The sequence below is a fragment of the Macaca fascicularis genome, chromosome 7 (assembly GCF_037993035.2).
Source record: "Macaca fascicularis isolate 582-1 chromosome 7, T2T-MFA8v1.1".
Classification (NCBI taxonomy): domain Eukaryota; kingdom Metazoa; phylum Chordata; class Mammalia; order Primates; family Cercopithecidae; genus Macaca; species Macaca fascicularis.
The window spans coordinates 4,030,996-4,051,044 of record NC_088381.1 but is presented as its reverse complement, the minus strand read 5'-3'; the positions used below and the strand labels follow the sequence as shown (position 1 = coordinate 4,051,044).

Here is a 20,049-nt window from a genome sequence, read left to right as displayed (position 1 = left end):
GATTGGCTGCTCTGTGATGGAGTAGTGGCCATGGCAGTGGACGGAAATGTCTCAGGCTTAGGGGAATGTGGGGCTGGCCTTGACCTGGTGAGCTCCCAGGAAGGGAGACCTGGAAATCGCTGCGGGCTTCCTTGCGTAGAGGAACAGGTACATGTTCCAGTTCTCCTTTCAGGGAGACCACGAGGCCCAGAACTCAGGCAGTCCTTGGTCTTGATCTTTGGTTAGCTGAGGACAGGGATGTGCCAAGGGTGATAGGGGAGGGCGCACAGCAATGGATGTTGCAGCAGACAGCCAAGTCCTCTTTGTCCCTACTTTCAGGGTCGATTGCAGGGGCCCCACAGCACAGATTTTTTCACCTCTCGAGCTGTGAGATTCTTGTGGTGTGGTGGCCAAGCCTGGGCAGGAGGCTGGTACCCCAGAGAAAAGGTGTAGAGGGCTCACATGGACACGCATGCCATCAGTGGTCTTGGGCTGTCATTTGGTGGTGATGGGCTGTCTTTGTGGATTTCTCTGGTGGATGACAGGTTGGCCAGTGGGAGTCTTCGAGGGCAGGTCCTAGGGAGCACGAGGGTCAGGCTGATGCCTGTGGTCCTGGGTCACTCCAGTCTTCCTGGCAGAGTAGCAGAAGTGCACATGTTCCTGGAAATGGTGTCTTGGCCTGCCATTGCCAGGTGGCCCCACCTGCTGCAGCTTATGTGAGCAAATACTGCTCTGGATCCCATTTCCCGCTTTGAAAGCAGCCTCTATCCTGAAGGCGTCCAGATGGAATGTGCCCTGGCCCTGGCCTGGGACCCTCCAATGGGGTCCAGTCACAGTTGGCATATTCGTGGAGTTCCATGTGCATTTCAGGCAATGCATGTGCTCTACCTGGGGCACTGCCTTGGAGAGTCTCTTGACTTGGGATGCCTCTTCACCTTTGTGTGTTGGTGATGTTCCAGTATTGGATTCTGCTACATCCTCAGGGCAGTGAAGCGTTTCAGCTCACTTAGCCAGTTTGACATCACAGTGCAGCCAGGACAGCCATGCCACTTTGGCATGGCACATAGTTGGCTTAGGACAGTCGGAAAGGGTTGGTGGTTCTATTCTTGCAGCTCACTTCATAGCTGTGTGCGTGTAAACCTGGTGATGGTGTTGAGGTGGTGTTGACTTGCCGACGCTGGTGTGGGTGGTAGTGCTTTTAAGTTGACTGCATTGTGGGATGTTGGCTCAGAGATTGGTGCAGGGAAGCCCTGTAGGCGTGTCCAATGCAAGGAAAATGAAAGATGGTGTCCTGTCCACCTTGTCTTCAGGGGTTCAGGTGGCAATGTCCTGTTGGAAAAGTAACCATTCCCTTCATGTGTCCTGAGGGCATGGTGTGGGCATGTGAATTGATTGGAGGGAGGAAGTGTTTGTTTTGAGGTCCTTTGGTTGGGTTCAGAAGACTGTCTCTGCCCTTGATGCCTTGCCTAAGATCAATGTGCTGGCCATTGCAAAGGTGCCTTCCAGGGCGAGTTTTGGTTGGGTTGGTTCCAGGTGTGCCTTACCTGGGAGGGTGGCCAGAGACATTGTCTGGTCACAACTTCAGATGCCCCATGAGGAGGAGTGTATGCTGGTGCCAGGGGTGGTGGCTGTTAGTCGAGGGACCTCAGGCCAATGTCCATCTGACCCCTAAGTCAAAATTCGCATCCTACTGATTGAAGGCCTGTGTCCTGAGCCATTTGGTTGCAGGCGTTGGGATGGTTTCCAGGTCTGGAGGCTGCCGCCTATGACCACATGTTGTGCTGTTGGGAAACACGTGTGTGAGGGAGGCACATACACACAGACACACTCACTCTGACACACCTACACATGCCTACACATGCACAGGTGTGCACAGCCACAGGCAAACAGATGCACCAATGGGTGTGTGCTATTGTTCTGGTCACGTGTGCTTCCTAGATGTCCACAGAGTGACATGGGTCAGGTATATTCATGATGATGGAAGTCTGTCATGGAGCACAAGTAGACGCCGGCGTGCAAGTTTCCCTGCGGGAAAGAATGGCATTGAAGTGGTGACCAGTGAACCTGGGCCCGTTTCTCAAGCATGCATTTGATTTCTTTACACTTCTCAGCAGCAGTTTGTCATGAGAGGTCTACCACTTGCTGGCAAAGAAGATGGTCAATTCTTCTGACCAACGGAGGCTGCCTTGAGTCCTTGATTTGGTGTGGCCTGGCGTCTATGGTGCACCCCATGCTGGTGGATGGCTCAGGATGGTAAGCATTCCTCTGCCCTGTGTGCAGAGGTGTCTTTTGAATTTCTGGTACCTGCAAAGAACTGTTTCTCAGCAGGCTACTAATGGCATGGTGAGTTCCACTCCCAGAGTCGATGATCTGTGCCCGTTGTTCAGTGGTGTGGCTCTGGGTTCCCCAGGAGGCCGAAGGTGTCATCGGCTCACCCACTGCCCAGCCTGTGATGTCAAACGTCCTGCCCCTTTTAATGTGCTTGGATCGATGATGAGTCCCCTATAAAAACATTCCTTGGAAAAGCTGAACAAAATGAGTGAGAACTCATACCGTCGTTCTCATCGGATCTGAGGTCCAGCACGTTGCCTTCCCCGGGGACTGTAGGAGCGAGGGACAACTTCCACTGGTTCCCATAGGTTCTACCACCCAGGGCATTTACAGATGAAAGTCTCCTATCACATGCATGTTAGGACATTCCCTCTGTGTGACATAAATGGATGGGACAGTTGTGGGGGGATCAGCCCCTCTGTGATGTGGCAGCCGTGGAACCAGGTGGAAATGTTTTGACCTAGGGGAGTGTGTGGCTGGTCTTGACCTGGTGAGCTCCCAGGAAGGGAGACTCGGACCTTGCAGTGGGTATCTTTGTGCAGAGGACAGGGTCACAGGTCCCCTGCCAAGGAGAGCACGAGGTCCAGGCCTCAGGTACACCTTGGTCTTCATTTTCCATTAGCTGATGACAGGGGAGTTCCAAGGTGATAGAGGAGAGCGCAGAGCAATGGTTGTTGCCGCAGATGGCTAAAGCCTCTTCAGCCCCATTCCACCGTCAGTCACAGGTGCCCTCTGGCATGGATTTCTTTGCATCCCTAGCCATGAGATGACCGTGGTGCAGTAACCAAGGCTTGGGCAGGACAGTACGCCAGAGAAAAGGTGATGGAGGGCTCATGTGGACCTGTGTGTCTTCAGCTGCATTGGGCTGTTACTTGGTGGTGATGGACTTCCCATGGATTTCTCTGGTGGGTGACAGGTCAGCCAGGGCGGGTATTTGAGGGCATGTCTCTGGGCAAATGTGTGTCAGGATGGTGTCTGTGGCCCTGGGTCACTTCTGGTCTTCTCAGCAGAGTAGTGGGCTCCACCGTTGTGCACATCTTCCTGGAAATGGTCTCTTGGCATGCATTGTTGGGCGGCCCCACCTGCTGCAGCTCATGTGAGCAAACGCTGCTCAGGATCTTCTTTCCTGCTTGGAAAGCAATTTCCATCCTGAAGGCATCCAGAAGGAGTGTGCCGTAGCCTTGGCCCGGGATTCTCCAGTGGTTTCCAGTCGTGTGGGGCTGTCCATGGAGGTCTGTGTTAATTCTGGGCAATGCGTATGCAGTCCCAGGGCATTGCCAAAGAGAGTCTCTTGACTTGGGATGCCTCTGCGTGTTGGTGATGTTCTAGTGTTGGATTCCACTATGCCCTAGGCATAGCATTTCAGCTCCCTTAACTGGTTTGAAGTCTCAGCATGGCCAGGACAGGAATGACACACTAAAGGACACACCGTTGGCTTAGGAAAGCTGGAAAGGTTGGTGGTTCTGTGGCTTGCAACTCACTTAGCAGGAATGTGCATGTAGACCCCGTGGTGTTGAGACAGCATTGATTTGTAGGCATTGTGGTGGGTAGTAGTGTGATCAAGTTGGCTGTGTGATCAGATGTTGCCTCAGAGGTCAGTGCAGGGAAGCCCTGTAGATGTGTCTGATGCAAGAACAATGACAGGCGTTGTGTCCTGTCAACCTTGTCCTTAGGGAGTCAGGCAGAGATGTCCTGTTGGAAAAGCATCCTCAGGGTGTCCTGAGGGCATGGTGCGGACATGTGGACTGAGTGGAGGGGAGGAAGCCAGTGTCTTGAGGTTCTTTGGCTAGATTGGGAAGACCACCGCCTCTGGCCTTGACACTGAGTTTCAAACTGATGTGCTGCACTTTGCAGTGGCGCCCTCCAGCGCTGGTTGTGGTTGGTTTTCTGCCAGGTGCACCTCAACCTGAGAGGGCAGCCAGAGAGTGTCTGGTCATGACATCAGATGCCCCATGAGGAGGAATGTGTGCTCATGCCAGGCTTGGTGGCTGTTAGTCAAGGGACTTTGGGCCTATGTCCGCATGGTCGCGAGGTCAAAGTTCACATCCTACTGATTGAAGGCCTGGGTCTTGATCTTTGGGTTGCAGGGAGGTTCAGGTCTGGAAGCTGCAGACTATGACTGCCCCTTGTGGTGTTGAGAAACACATGTGCCTGAGGGAGACACATAAACACAGTCACTCTCACACACACAGACACACATAGACATGCACAGCCACAAGCAAATAGATTCAGCAGTGGGCACATACTGTCCTTTGAGTCACACATGCTTCCTAGGTGTCCACAGAATGACACGCATCAGGTATATTCATGGTAATGAAGGTCAATCATGGTAATGAAGGTCAGTCAATGAAAAGTAGGTGTGTGAGTTGCCCTGTGAGCAAGAATGGCATTGAAGAGGTGACCAGTGGTCCTGGACCCATTTTATAAGCATGCATGTGATATCTTTACACTTCTCAGGGGCAGTTGCCGTGGAAGGCCCGCAGCCTGCTGCAAGGAAGATGGTTGATGCTTACGAGCAACAAAGGCTCCACGGAGTTGTGAAGTCGGTGTGGCCTGGCATCCACGGTGCACCCTGTGCTGGTGGATGGCTCAGGACGGTAAGCATTCCTCTGTCCCGCGTGCTGAGTGAGGGTGTCTTTAGGATTTCTGAGACCCGCAAGGAGCAGTTCTGCAGGCCATTAAGGGCACGGCCAAGGCCTTTAAGGTCGTCGGCTCACCCACTGCCCAGCCTGTGGTGTCAAATGTCCTGCCTCTTCAAATGTGCTTGGATCGATGATGAGTCCCCCAAAAAAACATTCCTTGGAAAAGCTGAACAAAATGAGTGAGAACTCATACCGTCGTTCTCATCGGAACTGAGGTCCAGCACATTTGTCTCTGCTGGGGACTGTAGGAGTGAGGGACAACTTCCACTGATTTTCACAGGTTCCGCCACCAAGGGCATCCACAGGCCAAAGTCTCCCATCACACAGAGGTTAGGAACATTCCCTCAGTGCGTTGTAGATGGGTGAGAGAGTCATGGGCGAATCGTCTGCTTTGTTATGGTGTGGCTGCTATGGAAGAGTGCAGAAATTGTGCAGGCCTCGGGGAGTGCGCAGCTGGCCTCAGCTTGGTGAGCTCCCAGGAACGGAGACCCAGATCTTGTGGCAGGTGTCACCGAACAGAGGACCAGGTCCTAGATTTTTTTGCCGAGGAGAGCATGAGGTGCATGCCTCGGGCAGATCTTTGTTTTGATTTCCAGTTACCTGAGGACAAGGGAGTTCCAGGGTGGTGGGGAAGAGCACAGAGCAATGGGTGTCCCAGCAGATGGCCAAAGCCTCTTTGGCTCTCCTTCCAGGGTTGGTCACAGGGCCTCCCCGGCAGGGATTTCTTTACCTCCTGAGCTATGAGATGCTTGTGGTGTGATGGCAGAGGCCTGGGTGGGAAGGTATTCCAGAGAAAACATGGTAGAGGGCTCTCGTGGACGTGTGTGTCATCAGTGGTCTGGGGTTGTCATTTGGCAGTGATGTGCTTTCCATGGATTTCTCTGGTGGATGACAGTTCAGCCAGTAGGGGTCTTGGAGGGCAGGTCACAGTGAGCGTGAGGATCAGGCTGGCGCACGCAGCCCTTGGTCATTTCTAGTCTTCACAGCAGAGTAGTGGGTTCCACTGTTGTGCACATCTTCCTGGAAATAGTTTCTTGGCCCGCCATTGCTGGGTGGCCCCACCTGCTCCAGCTCGTGTGAACAAATAGTGCTCTGGATTATCTTTCCTGCTTTGAAAGCAGCTTCTATCCCGAAGACATCGAGAGGGAATGTGCCCTGGCCCTGGCTCTGGCCCGGGCCTCTGCCGTGGGCTGTAGTCACACTTGGGGCTGTTCATGGAGGTCTCTGTGTATTCCAGATTCCAGGCAACATATGTGCAATCCCAGGGGTGTTGCCACAGAGAACCTTTTGACTTAGGATGCAACCATACCACTCTATGATGGCGATATTCAAGTGTTGGATTCTGCTATGCCCTAGGGGTGACAAAGCGTTTCAGTTTCCATAGCCCGTTTGAAGCCACAGTGCAGCCAGGACTGCCGTGCTACGTTGAAAGGCTGTGGTTGGCTTAGCAAAATTGGAAAGGATTGGTGGTTCTGTAGCTTGTAGCTCACTTGGTAGCCAGGTGTATCTACACCTGGTGGTGGTGTTGAGGTGGTGTTGACTTGCAGGCATTGTTGTGGGTGGGAGTCTGGGTAGGAATGTGGTGGGTGGGAATGCAGTCAAGCTGGCTGCATGATGGAACGTTGCCTCTGAGGTCAGTGCAGGGAAGCCATGTGAGGTAACCAGTGCAAGGACAGTGTTAGGTGGTGTGTCCTGTCCACCTGGCCCTTGGGGCATCAGGCGTGGACATCCTCTTGGAGAAGCAGCCGTTCTCTTCGGGCATCGTGAGGGCACAGTGTGGGTACGTGGACTGAGCAAAGTGGAGGAAGCCCATGTCTTGAAGTCGTTTGGCTAGGTTGGGAAAACTGTCTCTGACCTTGACGCTGTGTTTCAGTGCAACATTCTGGCCATTGGGAAGGTGCCTTCCAGTGCAGGTTTTGGTTGGTTTTCTGCCAGATGTGCCTTACCTGGGAGTGCAGCAAGAGACAGTGTCTGGTCCCAACATCAGATGCCCTGTGAGGAGTAGCGTGTACTCACGCCAGGGGTGTCGTGGCTGTTACACAAGGGACCTCAGGCCTATTTCCACATGGCTTTGAGGTCAGAGTTCACATCCTACTGATTGAAGGCCTTGGTCTTGAGCCTTTGGTTTGTGGGGGGATCAGGTCTGGAAGCTGCAGACTATAACCACCCATTGCAGTGTTGGGAAATACAAACACACGTGTATGTGTGCATAGCCACAGGGAAATACATGCAGCAATGGGCACATGAGGTCATTCCAGCCACACACGCTTCCTATATGTCCAGAGTGACACAGGTAAGATATATTCATGGAGATGGAGGTCAATCGTCTAGGCCAAGAAGAAGCAGGCATGCAAGTGTCCCCACAGGTAAGGATAGGATTGAAGTGGTGACCAGTGGACCTGGGCCCATTTCTCAAGCGTGCATTTGATTTCTTTACACTACTCAGGTGCAGTTTTCATGGGAGGTGTGGCACCTGCTGGAAGGAAGATAGTTGATTCTCCTGAGTAATGAAGGCCACGCATAGTCCTGGTTTCAGTTATCCACAGTGCACCCCGTGCTGGTGGGTGGCTCAGGACGGTAAGCATTCCTCTGTCCCTCGTGCTTAGTGAGGGTGTCTGGGATTTCCAAGATCCACAATGAGTGGTTTTTTGGTAGGCCGCTAATGGCATGGTGAGTTCCTCTCCTAGAGTGGATGGTCTGTACCTTTTGCTCAGTGGCGCAGCTCTGGGTTCCCCAGGGTGCCGAAGGTCTTTAAGGTCATCGGCTCACCCATGACCCAGCCTGTGGTGTCAAACAGGCTCTTTGAATGTGCTTGGATCGATGATGAGTCCCCCATAAAAACATTCCTTGGAAAAGCTGAACAAAATGAGTGAGAACTCATACCGTCGTTCTCATCGGAACTGAGGTCCAGCACGTTGCCTCCACTTGGGCTTATTGTGGTTCACGCATAACTTTCTCATATTACATTATACTTCACCACCCAGGCATTGGCATTCAATTTTTGTGGTCATTTTGACCATAGTAAAATTCTTCATCATAAATATATTTGAGAGTCATACTTGGGTAGCCCATGAATTTTTCTAGTGTTACTCTGTCAAGTTGGTTTCACCCTTAATGCTACATTTTGCATTTTTGTTTTGTGATTGATTTTTAGCCAGGTTCTGGTCACAAATATGTGAAGCCGTAGACTAGCGGATTTCATAAGTACCACAGGAGTCTAGATGACATGGCCTTCCTGACCTGTGAACCTGTCTTTCTGAAGCACACTCATTTCTTCTGCACCTTCCCAGTGTCATTGGCATGGAAGGAAGGCCCTTGTCCAAGAAAGATGGTCTTCATCTTGTGTGATCTTTGAGATGCCATAAGGTCCCTGGATACACATGGTGTGGGCTCCTTTGGAGGCTTTTGGATTTCTCCTGAATGTAAGTGATTTCTTCTGAAAGCATTCTGATTTTCCTAACTTGCAGGAACAAAGACTGTGTGTAGATTGATGATGCTTCCATATATACATTTTTTTTGGAAAGGTGAACAAAATGAGCGAAAACTCAGTACCATCATCCTCATCAAACTGAGGTCCAGCACGCTTCTCCATCAGGGCCTAGATTTAGGGGGCCAACATCTGTTTGTTGTCATGATCTGCACCAGAGCTTAGGATGTAGTTGACTTTCAGTGAAGTTGAGTATTTTGTACTCCCCTGGCTGAGAGATATGTTTGTTGAAGGACTTCTCTGTGAGAAGGTGGGGTAGCATCCTGTCAGTGTGCAGGAGAAGGTAAACCTGCAGGTGCCAGAGGAGGGCAGTATCCAGTTGCCCACCTCTGCATGGCTGGGTCTGTCCTTGATTCATACCTCTTGGGTTCATCACCCCCCAGAAGAAGACAGTTTCTTCCACATGAGGAGACAGCACGGTGCCATTCCTGAGCACTTCTTCAGCTTTCTTTCATCTGCAGTTGGGGACATGGGACTTCCTATGGTGTTTGGGTAGCATCAAGGGGTGGCCTTCTTAAAGCCAGTGGTGATGCTGATTTGCCCTCTGGAAAGGAGCCTGGAGAAGCTCTCCACAGTGAACTTGTACATCTATGAGAAGAATTCCAAATTCCATGGCCCAAGAAGAGTAGTGTCTGTGGGAAAGGGAGAGGCCTGCACAATGCCTTTACCTGGCATCATTCCATGTGGGTCATGGAGTGATGACTGTGAGGCTCTTTTGGACATTGCAGGGTGCCCACCGTCCATTTCATGGTGTCCTCAGGATGGTTTGCTTGGGAGAGCCTGATGTCATTTGCCTCTGAACCACTCAGACATCTTGATGCATTGGGGGTTTATAAGAGTGTGTCCTTCCCCATGTCGTGGTGATTTCTACTCGGAAATGTGACCTGTCAAGGTCTCTTTACTTATATACCTCAGTGTCTCCTGATATTAGGGTGTTTTTAAATTCCTCCTAATTCTTCACAGCAGTCTTTGTGAAGTAGTTATTGTGTGGTAGGACAGCGCTACCATCCACAGGCCAATGATGGATAGGTTTTGTACTCTGATGTTATGTTCACAAGCAAGTGCCTTAAGATCTGGTTTTCTTAGCTGCAGCACCTTAGAAGTCATGTAGGATTCAGAGTGCCTGGTGCTTCTCTGGGTCCCTGAGCTGTACCTGTGTAGTGCACATAGAGGTTGATTTGTGATTTTTACATGTGTCCGGATCGGAAGAGTGTGAAGGACTCCAGAGGTGACAATGCCTCAAGGCCAAAGAAAAGTTGACCTTTGCATAGGAAGAGGTTTCCCCTCCAAACTCTCCCCACTGAAGTATCACCATGGCCTTTGTCTTGTCTGATGGCCCAAAGAAGGGTTTTTGAGTTGGAGTTGTTACGAGTGGTGTTGAGAGTGTTCTTCATGCTTAGTGTTCTCTAGTTGATGGTGCCTTCAAAACTCATGCCAGCCTCCTACCTTCATGTTTGGGCAAACCCATGCTTGTGTGCAGAAAGAGGGGGAGCCCATGAGAGGTAGATACCGATTACTCCACAGCAGGACAAATGACATGACCCTTGCCACCTATGCACCTCACTGCCTTTCTCAAGCACACATGTTTTGCTCCTGCACTTCTTAGGTGGCGTTGGTATGAAAGGAAGGCCAGTGACCACAAGGGACGATCTTCATCTTGGGAGATTTTTGGAGATGGTGAAGTGCCTGTAAACATGTGTGTCATGGTCTCCTTCAGGCTGGTGGACACCTCAGGACGGTAAGTATTGGTTTTTCAAAAGATCCTAATGTTCCATTTTTGCAGGTGTGAGGACTGTGCATGGATCAGTGATGACTTCCACACATGCATTCCTTGGAAAGCTAAACAAAATGAGTGAAAACTTTATACCGTCATCCTCTTCAAACTGAGGTCTAGCACACTGCTTCAACGGGGCTAGAGACAGAGTTCCACCTCTCTCTCATTGACGTGGATTGCACCAAAGGGTCTGTCCAGGCTTAGGATGGGGTTCTCTTTTGGCAAGGGGTAGCCCCAGGGGAGTGGGAGCTCCCATGGACAGGAGAGTCCTTGTGTGACGGATATCTCTTAGTGAGGCCAGGGTAGCACATACACAGTGTTCAGGACTAGGTGAATGTGCAGGTGGCACAAAGGACTTAGGCTCTGCACCCCCTAGTTTGTCCTTGAGTCTTAGTTTTTGGTTCTCTCATCATTGGGAGGAAGGCAGGTCCTTCTCATTGGGAAGAGAGGAAAAGGCCACACTTTTGCCTCATTTTTATCCCTGTCTACATACATGGATTTGTGGTCACCTGGATGCTACACACCCAGGCCAAGGTGGCTCTATTGTATCCTGTGTGTTATGAAGACATACAGTTGGCCTCCTGCCCTAAGCTGGGGCTGATAGGCAACGAGTCTCTGGCTTATCTCAAATCTGGTGTAGGTCAAAGGTTTCCTCATTAGGGGTGCAGATCCCCGAGGCTTTTGTGATCAACATTACAGCTGTGCACGGGTGTTTAAAGGGACACTTGACATCAGTTCTCTCTAGTGGGATTACATACTCCATGGGCTCCCAGGATCTAGACGTGCATTCCCGTATCTATGCATTTCTGCGTCCATAAACAGATGAAGCCAGAGACAGGCAGATTGCAGATTACTTCAGGGGGCCAGATGGCATGTCCCTCATGACCTCTGCACATGTCTGCCTTTCTCAAGCATGCCCATGTTTCATCTGTACCTCCCAGGTGGTGTTGGCATGGAAGGAGGGCCTGTGTCTGCGAGGGATGATCATCCTCTCATGTGATCCTTGGAGATGCCAGGAAGCCCCTTGACACATGTGGCATGGACTCCTTCAGAGGCTTTTGGATCCTTCGTGAATGTAAGCAAGTCCTTCCCAAAGCCCTGATTTTCCTCATTTGCAGAAACAAAGATTGTGCCTGGATCGATGATGACTTCCACATACATTCCTTGGAAAGCTGAACAAAATGAGTGAAAACTCTATGCCGTCATCCTCGTCAAACTGAGGTCCAGCACGCTGCTACATTGGAGGGCAGGGAGAGGGGCCAACATCTGTTTGTTGACATGGCCTACACCCTGGCTTAGGATGTGGTCGTCTTTGGGCAAACGCGAATGTTGGGCTTTTCTGACTTCTGTAGCTAAGAGACAACTTGGTTGAAGGAATTTCCTCTAAGAGGAAGCTGCAGAACTTGAAGCTGCAGGCGGCACAGGAAGCAGTAGCCAATAGCCTCCCTGTGCATGGCTACGTGTGTCCTTGATTCATACCCTTTTGATCCGTCACCTCCCCCCTCACACAGGAATACCATTGCTTTCCTGTGGGGAGAGAGCACATCATTCCTGGACACTTCTTTCACTTACTTTCGTCCTCAGTCGAGGACGTGGGAGTTCCCAAGGTATTTGGGTAGCATCAGGGGCAGGCAGCCATGAGGTGGGTGGTGAGCTGATTTGCTTTCTGCAGAGGAGCCCAGGGACAGTATCCATGTTAAACTCGTATGTCCATAGGAGGAAACCCAAGTCCTGTGGTCCCTGAAGTGTACTGGTGGTGGGAAGGGGAGAGGGCTGTGCATGCATGTACAAACAGCATTCCATGTGGGTGTGAAGCAATGACTGTGAGCTGCTTTGGGGAGTGGTAGGGTGCCATGGTCCATTTCATGATGACCTTAGGGTGTTGGGATGGGAATGAGATTTCAAGTCTATGTGCTCCTGCCACTTCGCAGATTGACTTGGATTGAGAGGTCTGTGTTCAGGACCCCCTGTGGGATGCTTGTCTGTGTTAGGCATTTGAGCAGATGTTGGCCCAGGGTTTCTACCCTTCCAAGGTTGTACATGCTGCTGGAAGGGCTTGTTGCTCCCTCTCTATTGATGAGGGGAAGTTTTGCTCAGGAGAGCCTGATGCCATCTGCTTCTGAACTGCTCAGGCACTTCAATGCAGTTGAGGTTGTAAGAGTGTGTCACTTCCCGTGTCATGGTAACATGCACTCAGAAAAGTGACCCGTCAAGGTCTCTGCACTTAAATTCTCCATTGTCTTGTGATGTTAGGTTATTTTCAAATTCCTCCTAATTCTTCACAACAGCCTTCTTTGCAAAATAGTCATCCAGTTGTATGAGGGCTGTCATCCACAGGCCAGTGACAGAGAGCTTTTGTACTCTGTGGCCATGTTCACAGGCAAGTGGCTTAATATGTATGGTGTTCTCAGGGACAGCACCGTAGAAGCCCTGTAGGATTCAGCATGTCTGATGCTTTTCCGGGTCTCTGAGCTGCACCTGTGAGGAAGGCCCAGAGGTGGAGGTTGATTAGTGATTGTGTTTCTCAATTCTAAGTGTGTGGAAGGAGCCCATGGTAAAAACGCTTCAAGGCCGAAGGAAAGTTGCTCTTTGTGCTGGAACACTTTTTCCCTGCAGCTCTCCCCATTGAAATATCCTCATGACTGTTGTCTTCTCTGATGGCCGAGAGAATGGCTTTTGAGTCAGGAGTGGTCAAAGTGTGGTCTTGAGAGAGTTCCTCACGCTTAGTGTTTTCTAGTTTGACTGTGCCCTTGAAAGGCATGCTTGTCTTACACCTTCATGCCTGGATATATCCATGCACACATCCCCAAAGAGAGGTCGCCCATGGGAAGTAGATACGGAATGCAGCATAGCAGGATAAATGGCATGGCCCTTGCAAACTGTGTACCTGCCTGCCTTTCTCAAGCACACCTGTTTTTCCTCTGCACTTCCCAGGTGGCATGGGCATGCAAAGACAGACAGAGGCTGCAGGGATGAACTTCATCTTGGGGGAATCTCTGGAGATGGCAGGGAACCCCTGGACACATGTGGCATGGGCTCCTTCGGGTGCCGGTGGATCCCTTTATATGGTAAGTGTTCATTTCTCAAAAGACCCTAATGTTCTTCCTTTACAGGAATGAATACTGTGCATGCATCAGTGACGACTTCCATACATGCATTCCTTGTATGGAAAGCTGAACAAAATGAGTGGGAACTCTATACTATCATCTTAGCTGAACTGAGGTCCACCGGGGCTAGAGAGGGACAACTCTCATTTTTTTTTTATTCCTGATGCATGAAGTGTTTGTCCAGGCTTAGGAAGGGATTCTGTTTGGGCAAAGGAGAGTCACAGGGGAGTTGAGGCTATGTGTACTGGACTTCCGTCTACGAGGCTGGGGTAGCACACATGCAGTCTGTGGGACTAGGCAAATGTGCAGGTTGCTCAGGGAGAGTTAACCTATAGCCTGCCTCTGGGTGGCCAGGATTGTCCTTCACTCCTGGCTCTGGGTTCCCACAACCCCTGGAGAAAGACAAGTGATTATCTTTGGGAAGACAGAACAAGGACATACTTTTGCCTTTTTTTTTTTTTTTTTTTTCATTCTTGGTTTGAGAACAGTGGAGTTCCAGTCATTTGGCATAGCTTTCAGGCAAGTGTGCCCATGTTGTGTCCCATTCATTGTGAGTACATGCATATGGCAGGAACACAGAGGTTCCTACTGCAAGCTGGGCCTGATAGGCAAGGAGTCTCTAGCTTAACCCCAGCTCAGTGTCGGTCAATGACTTCCTCATTAAAATTGCATGGCCCCATAGCTTTAGTGAGTGACATTATAGGTGTCGACGTAAGGATGTTGAGAGGGAAGCTCAGTGTCACTGCTCTTTAGTGTGCTGATGCACTACAGGGGCACCTGAGCCCTTGTCCGTGCATTTCTGTGTCCAAAATCAGGTAAAATCAGAGTTGGGTATCAACCAGATATACTGCAGGGGACCAGAAGACATGGCCTTTGTGTACTGTACATCTGTCAGATTTTCTCAAGCACACCCATGTTTTCTCTTCACCTCCCAGGTGGCCATGATGAATTGGCCAGGCCCATGTTGGTGAGGGACAATCATCATCTCGTGCTATTCTCAGAGATGCCAGGAAGCTCCTGGACACACATGGTGTAGGCTTCTTTGGAGGCTGTTGGATCCCTCCTGAATGTAAGCAGTTCCTTCCCACTGCACCCTGATTTTCCTCATTTGCAGAAACAAAGATTGTGCATGGATCGATGATGACTTCCATATATACATTCCTTGGAAAGCTGAACAAAATGAGTGAAAACTCTATACCGTCATCCTCGTCGAACTGAGGTCCAGCACATTACTCTAACGGGTTAGACGGAGAGGGCCGACATTCATTCACTGACATGGGTTCCACCAAGGGTCCCATCCAGGCTTAGGATGGGGTTTCTTTGGGTGAATGGTGGACACAGGGGAGTAGGAGCTCCCATGCACAAGACATTCATTGTTTGAAGGACTTCTGTGTCCTAGGGCGGATAACTCACGCACTATATGGAGGACTAGGTGAATGGCAGATTGCATGGGAAGAGTTAACTGGTAGCCTGCCTATAATAGGGTGGCCAAGTTTGTCCTTGAGTTCAAGCTGTGGGTACCAAAGTCCCTCAGAGGAAGACAGATCCTTCTGGTTGCGGGGAGAGCAAAAGGCTACACCTTTGCCATTTGTTGGCTCATTTTGTCTTTGGCTGAGGATGTTGGAGTTGTGTTTACCTGGCATAGCCTCTGTGCCTCTGTGCCCATTTTGTATCCTGTGCATTGTGAGGATGTGTATTTGGCATGAACAGGTAGGCTTCCTCTCCAAACTGGGGCTGATAGACAGTGAGGCTCTGGGTTATCCCAAACCAGATAGAGGTCAATGACTTTCTCTTTAGGGGTGCGGGGCCTTGATGATTTTGTGACTGGCATTGCCAGTGTTGAAGCAAGGATGTTGAGAAGGATGCTCAACATTAGTGCTCTTCAGCAGGATGATGCACTCCAAGGGCCGCCATCCCCAAGACGAGCATACTTGTGTCCATACATTTCTGGGTTCACGTGAGAACAAGGGAAGCCAGAGACAGGCGTATTCCAGATAAACCACAGGGGGGCAGATAGCATGGCCCTCGTGACCTGTGCACCTGTCTGCCTTTCTGAAGCATGCTTCTGGGTCCTGTGCACTTCGCAGGTGATGGTGTAAAAGGCAAACCTGTGTCATGAGGGATGATCATCGTCTTGTGTGGTCCTTGGAGATGGCAGGAAGCCCTGGACAATACACAGTGTTCGCTCCTTCAGAGGCTGTTGGAATCCTCCTGTATGTAAGTGATTCTACTCCAAAGCACCCTGAGTTTCCTCATTTGCAGGGATGGAGATTGTGTGTGGATCGATGATGACTTCCATATATACATTCCTTGGAAAGCTGAACAAAATGAGTGAAAACTCTATACCGTCATCCTCGTCGAACTGAGGTCCAGCACACTGCTCCATCAGGGGCTCAAAAGAGAGAGGAACAATGTCCATTTGTTGACACAGGCTGCACCAAGGCTTCGGATGGGGTCTTTTTCTGGCAAAGGAGAGTAGCTGGGAATTTTGGACATTTGTAACTAAGAGACAGCTTGGTTGCAGGCAGTCAGGTGTGTCCGCGATTTGTACCCTTGGGTCCCTTGACCTTCAGAGGAAGACTATTGCTTCCACGGTGGGGGACAGCACAAGGTCATTCCTGGGCACCTCTTGCACTCACTTTCATCCTTGGCCAGGGACATAGGACTTCCCATGGTGTTTGGATAACATCAGGGGCAGGCAGTCGTCAGGAGGATGGCGATGCTGATTTGCTTTCTGCAGAGGAGCCCAGAGAGCGTATCCATGTTGAACTTGTATGTCCCTAGGAGGAAACCCAAACTGCATGGCCCCTGAAGGGTCCTGGTACTTAGAAGGGGAGAGAGCTGCACATGCATTTACCACAGTCTTCTGTCTGGGTCGTGGAGAGATGACTGTGAGCCTCTTTTGGGTGTTGTAGGGTGCATATGGTTTATTTATGATGACCTTGGGATGCTGGGATGGCAGTGTAATTGCGAATCCACATGTTCCCTCAACTCCACAGACTGACTTGGTTTGTCAGGTTTGTATTCAGGCCCTCTGTTGCTTGTCTCCGTTAAGAATTTGAGATGGGGCTGGGCATGGTGGCTAATGCCTGTAATCCTAGCACTTTGGGAGGCCAAGGCGGGTGGATCACCTGAGGTCAGGAGTTCAAGACCAGCCTGGCTAACATGGCGAAACCCCATTTCTATTAAAAAAAAAAAAAAAAAAATTAGCTGGGCGTGGTGACGGGCGCCTATAATCCCAGCTACTCGGGAGGCTGAGGCAGGAGAATTGCTTGAACCCAGGGGGCAGAGGTTGCAATGAGCCAAGACCAGGCCACTTCACTCCAGCCTGGGCAAAAAAGCGAAACTCCATCTCAAAAAAAAAAAAAAAAAAATTTGAGGTGATATCAGCCCAGGTCAACATGTTGTGCATACTGCTGGCAAAGGTTGTTTGCTCCCTGTTTCCCTGTGTTGATTTGGGGATGGTTTTCTCAGGAAAGGCTGATGTCGTTTTTCTCTGAGTTGCTCACACAATTCCATGTGGCTCAGGTGCCTGGTGATACGTGTGTGAGCTCCCGTATCATGGTGACTTCTACTTAGTAAAGCAATCCAGCAAGGTCGCTGTGTTTAAATACCTCAGTGCCTCATGATGTTAGACTATTTTTAAATTCTTTCTAATTCTTCACAACAGACTTGTTTGTGAAATAATCATCCTGTGGTAGGACAGGGCTAGTGTTCACAGACCAGTGATGGATAGGTTTTGGACTCCACGGTCATGTTTGCATGCAAGTGCCTTAAGATGTATGCTGTTCTCAGCCGCAGCACCTTAGAAGCCCTGTGGGATTCAGTGTGTCTGGTGCTTTTCTGGGCCCCTGGGCTGCACCTGTGGGAAAGACCCCGAAGTGGAGGTTGATTTGTGATTGAACATGTTTCTTGAATGTGAAGTGTGTTGACAGATCCTTGCAGTAAAAATGCTTCAAGGCTGAAGGAAAATTGCCCTCTGCACAGGAAGAGTTTTTGTTCCCTAAAACTCTCCGCATTCAGATATCTCTGTGGTCTGTGGCTTCTCTGATAGCCAAGGGAAAGGCTTTTGAGTCGGGGCATCAAATGAGTGGTGTTCAGAGTTCTTCACACTTAGTACTCTGTAACTTGATGGTGCCCTCAAAAGGTATGTGTGACTCAGACCTTCCTGCCTGGTGCTCCTGTGCACACATCCTCAAATGGGTGTCCCGTGGGAAGTAGCGATAGGATATCCCACAGGGGGTTGAATGGCATGCCTGTCTTTCTCAAGCACACCCGTGTTGCCTCTGTACTTCCTAGGTGGTGTGGGCATGGAAGGAAGGCCAGTGGAGACAATGGATGATCTTGCTCTTAGAAGATCACTGGAGGTGGCAGGGAGTCCTAGGACACGTGCGGCGTGGGCCTCTTCAGGTGCTGGTAAGTATCTGTTCCCCACAACCCCCTAATATTACTCCTTTGTGGACATGAAGACTGTGCATGGATCGATGATGACTTTCATACATGCATTCCTTGGAAAGCTGAACAAAATGAGTGAAAACTCTATACCGTCATCCTCGTCGAACTGAGGTCCAGCACATTGCTCTTACAGGGGCTGGAGTGAGCGCCAAGTTTCATTTGTTGCTGCAGGTTGCACCAAGGGGGTTGTTCAGTTGTAGAAGGCGCTCCCTTTCTGCAAGGGGTAGTCACAGGGTTGTGGGATCTCTCATAAACAGGAAATTGTTTGAGGGACTTCTCTCTGCAAGGTAACACACACGCTGTCTGCGGGACTATGTGAACGTGGAGGTAGCATGGGAAGACTTAGCCTGTAGGCGGCCTCTGGTGGCCGTATTTGTCCTTGAGTCTTAGCTCTGGGTTCCATCATTCCCTTGAGGAAACACAGGTGTTTGTGCTTGGGAAGAGAGCACAACGCCACACCTTTGCTGTTTTTTCCACTCATTTTCATCATTGTTCAAGGACATTGCAGTTCTGGTTATATCTGTAAACAGGGAAGCCAAAGACAGGCAGATACCAGATATACCATAGGGGGCCGGATGACACGGCCCTCATGACCTCTGAATGTGTCTGCTTTTCTGAAGCACACTTGTGTTTCCTCTGCACCTCCCAGGTGCTGTTGGCATGAAAGGAAAGGAGGTATCTTCGAGGGACAATCTTCGCCTTGTGCGATCCTCGGAGATGCCACGAGGACTCTGGACACATGTGGTGCGGGCTCCTTTGGAGGCTGTTGAATCCCTTCTGAATGTAAGTGTCCACTTTCTAAAGTCCTGATTTTCCTCATTTTCGGGCATGAATAATGTGCATGGATCGATGATGACTTCCATATATACATTCCTTGGAAAGCTGAACAAAATGAGTGAAAACTCTATACCGTCATCCTCGTCGAACTGAGGTCCAGCACACTGCTCATCAGGGGCTAGAGAGAGGGACAACATCCATTTGTTGACACGGGCTGCATCAATGCTTGGGATGGGGTTGTCTTTGGGCGAAGTGGAGTAGCTGGGCATTTTGGACTTCTGTGGCTGAGAGACAGCTTGGTTGAAGCATTTCCCTCTGTGCGGCTGTGTGTGTCATCGATTCATACCCCTTGGCTCCTGCCCTCCCCCGAGGAAGACAGTGGCTTCTGCATGGGGACATAGCACAGTGTTGTTCCCAGGCACTTCTTCGGCTCACTCTTATCCTAAGTCGGAGACATGGGAGTTCCCATGGTGTTTGGGTATCATCAAGGGCAGGCAGTCGTGAGGAGGGTGGCAATACTGATTTGCTTTCTGCAGAGGAGCCCAGATAGAGTATCCACATTGAACCTGTATGTCCATAGGAGGAAACCCAAATCTCATGGCCCCAGAAGCATGCTGGCAGTGGAAGGGGAGAGAGCTGTGCATGTGTGTACTGCACAGCCTTCTGTCTGGGTCACAGAGTGATGACTGTGAGTCTCTTTCGGGCATTGTAGGGTGCCCATGGTCCATTTCATGATGACCTCAGGGTGCTGGGATGGGAACGTCATTGTGGGTCCACGTGCTCCTGCATCTCTGCAGACTGACTTGTGGAAGGTCTGTGTTCAGGAACCTCTGTGGGAGGCTTTTCCTTGGTGCATTTGAGGTGCCTGATGATGAGCGTGTAGGTTTCCGTATCCTCGTGACTTGTACTCAGAAGTGTGACCCAGCAAGGTCTCTGTGCTTAAATACCTTAGTGGCTCGTGATGTTATTTTCAAATTCCTCCTAGTTGTGTGTGACAATTCACACAAGTCTTTGTGAAATTGTCTTTGAATTATATGACAGGGCTAGTGTCCGTAGGCCAGTGATGGATAGGTTTTGGACTCCATAGCCATGTTCACAGCCAAGTGCCTTAAGATATTTGGTGCTCTCAGTCTTAGTGCCTTGGAAGCCCTGTAGGATTCAGTGTGTCTCATGCTCTTCTGGGTCCCCGAGCTGTACCCTTGAGGAAAACTATGAGGTAGAGGTTGATTTGTGATTGAGCATGTTTCTCAGTGGGAAGAGTGTCAAAGGAGCCTGGGGTGAAAGTGTTTCAAGGCCAAAGGAAAATTGCCCTTTGCTCAAGAAGAGGCTTTCCTTGAAACTGTCCTCATTGAAATAGCCTCATGGATTTCATCTTCTCTGATGGCCAAGAGCAGGACTTTTGATTCAGAGGTGGCAAATGAGTGGTGTTGAGAGAGTTTGTTATGCTTGGTGCTCTGTAGCTGGATGGAGCCCTCAAAATTTGTGTGTGCCTGATAG

General features: G+C 50.2%; 1 protein-coding gene and 11 non-coding genes across 50 annotated transcripts in view; all 12 read left to right on the top strand.

Annotated features, from left to right (window-relative positions):
- The window catches only part of LOC123566768 (uncharacterized), an 86,557-nt gene that overhangs the window by 22,587 nt on the left and 43,921 nt on the right, over window positions 1-20,049 (top strand). For 33 of the 39 annotated variants that reach the window (XM_073995321.1, XM_073995333.1, XM_073995322.1 and 30 more), the window contains exons 8-18: window positions 2,091-2,232; window positions 4,768-4,907; window positions 7,399-7,529; window positions 8,107-8,374; window positions 10,046-10,177; window positions 11,155-11,288; window positions 13,148-13,281; window positions 14,256-14,389; window positions 15,408-15,537; window positions 17,620-17,736; window positions 18,425-18,558. In XM_073995321.1, the coding sequence (XP_073851422.1) occupies window positions 2,091-2,106 (16 nt within the window). In that variant the 3' untranslated portion in view covers window positions 2,107-2,232; window positions 4,768-4,907; window positions 7,399-7,529; ... (6 more) ...; window positions 17,620-17,736; window positions 18,425-18,558. The remainder of the gene's footprint in view (window positions 1-2,090; window positions 2,233-4,767; window positions 4,908-7,398; window positions 7,530-8,106; window positions 8,375-10,045; window positions 10,178-11,154; window positions 11,289-13,147; window positions 13,282-14,255; window positions 14,390-15,407; window positions 15,538-17,619; window positions 17,737-18,424; window positions 18,559-20,049) is intronic. The other 6 variants (XM_073995353.1, XM_073995352.1, XM_073995354.1 and 3 more) reach the window with 4 other exon arrangements.
- LOC123574919 (small nucleolar RNA SNORD116) lies at window positions 2,464-2,558 on the top strand. The gene has a single exon (XR_006700102.1). It is a non-coding gene; the product is annotated as a small nucleolar RNA SNORD116 (small nucleolar RNA).
- On the top strand, window positions 5,077-5,171 carry LOC123574912 (small nucleolar RNA SNORD116). The gene has a single exon (XR_006700095.1). It is a non-coding gene; the product is annotated as a small nucleolar RNA SNORD116 (small nucleolar RNA).
- On the top strand, window positions 7,767-7,861 carry LOC123574915 (small nucleolar RNA SNORD116). Its single transcript, XR_006700098.1, has one exon. It is a non-coding gene; the product is annotated as a small nucleolar RNA SNORD116 (small nucleolar RNA).
- On the top strand, window positions 8,437-8,529 carry LOC123574922 (small nucleolar RNA SNORD116). The gene has a single exon (XR_006700105.1). It is a non-coding gene; the product is annotated as a small nucleolar RNA SNORD116 (small nucleolar RNA).
- On the top strand, window positions 10,240-10,331 carry LOC123574910 (small nucleolar RNA SNORD116). Its single transcript, XR_006700093.1, has one exon. It is a non-coding gene; the product is annotated as a small nucleolar RNA SNORD116 (small nucleolar RNA).
- On the top strand, window positions 11,349-11,438 carry LOC123574909 (small nucleolar RNA SNORD116). The gene has a single exon (XR_006700092.1). It is a non-coding gene; the product is annotated as a small nucleolar RNA SNORD116 (small nucleolar RNA).
- On the top strand, window positions 13,344-13,439 carry LOC123574923 (small nucleolar RNA SNORD116). Its single transcript, XR_006700106.2, has one exon. It is a non-coding gene; the product is annotated as a small nucleolar RNA SNORD116 (small nucleolar RNA).
- LOC123574903 (small nucleolar RNA SNORD116) lies at window positions 14,452-14,543 on the top strand. Its single transcript, XR_006700085.2, has one exon. It is a non-coding gene; the product is annotated as a small nucleolar RNA SNORD116 (small nucleolar RNA).
- Window positions 15,600-15,691, top strand: LOC123574902 (small nucleolar RNA SNORD116). Its single transcript, XR_006700084.1, has one exon. It is a non-coding gene; the product is annotated as a small nucleolar RNA SNORD116 (small nucleolar RNA).
- LOC123574907 (small nucleolar RNA SNORD116) lies at window positions 17,799-17,890 on the top strand. Its single transcript, XR_006700090.1, has one exon. It is a non-coding gene; the product is annotated as a small nucleolar RNA SNORD116 (small nucleolar RNA).
- LOC123574904 (small nucleolar RNA SNORD116) lies at window positions 18,619-18,710 on the top strand. The gene has a single exon (XR_006700087.2). It is a non-coding gene; the product is annotated as a small nucleolar RNA SNORD116 (small nucleolar RNA).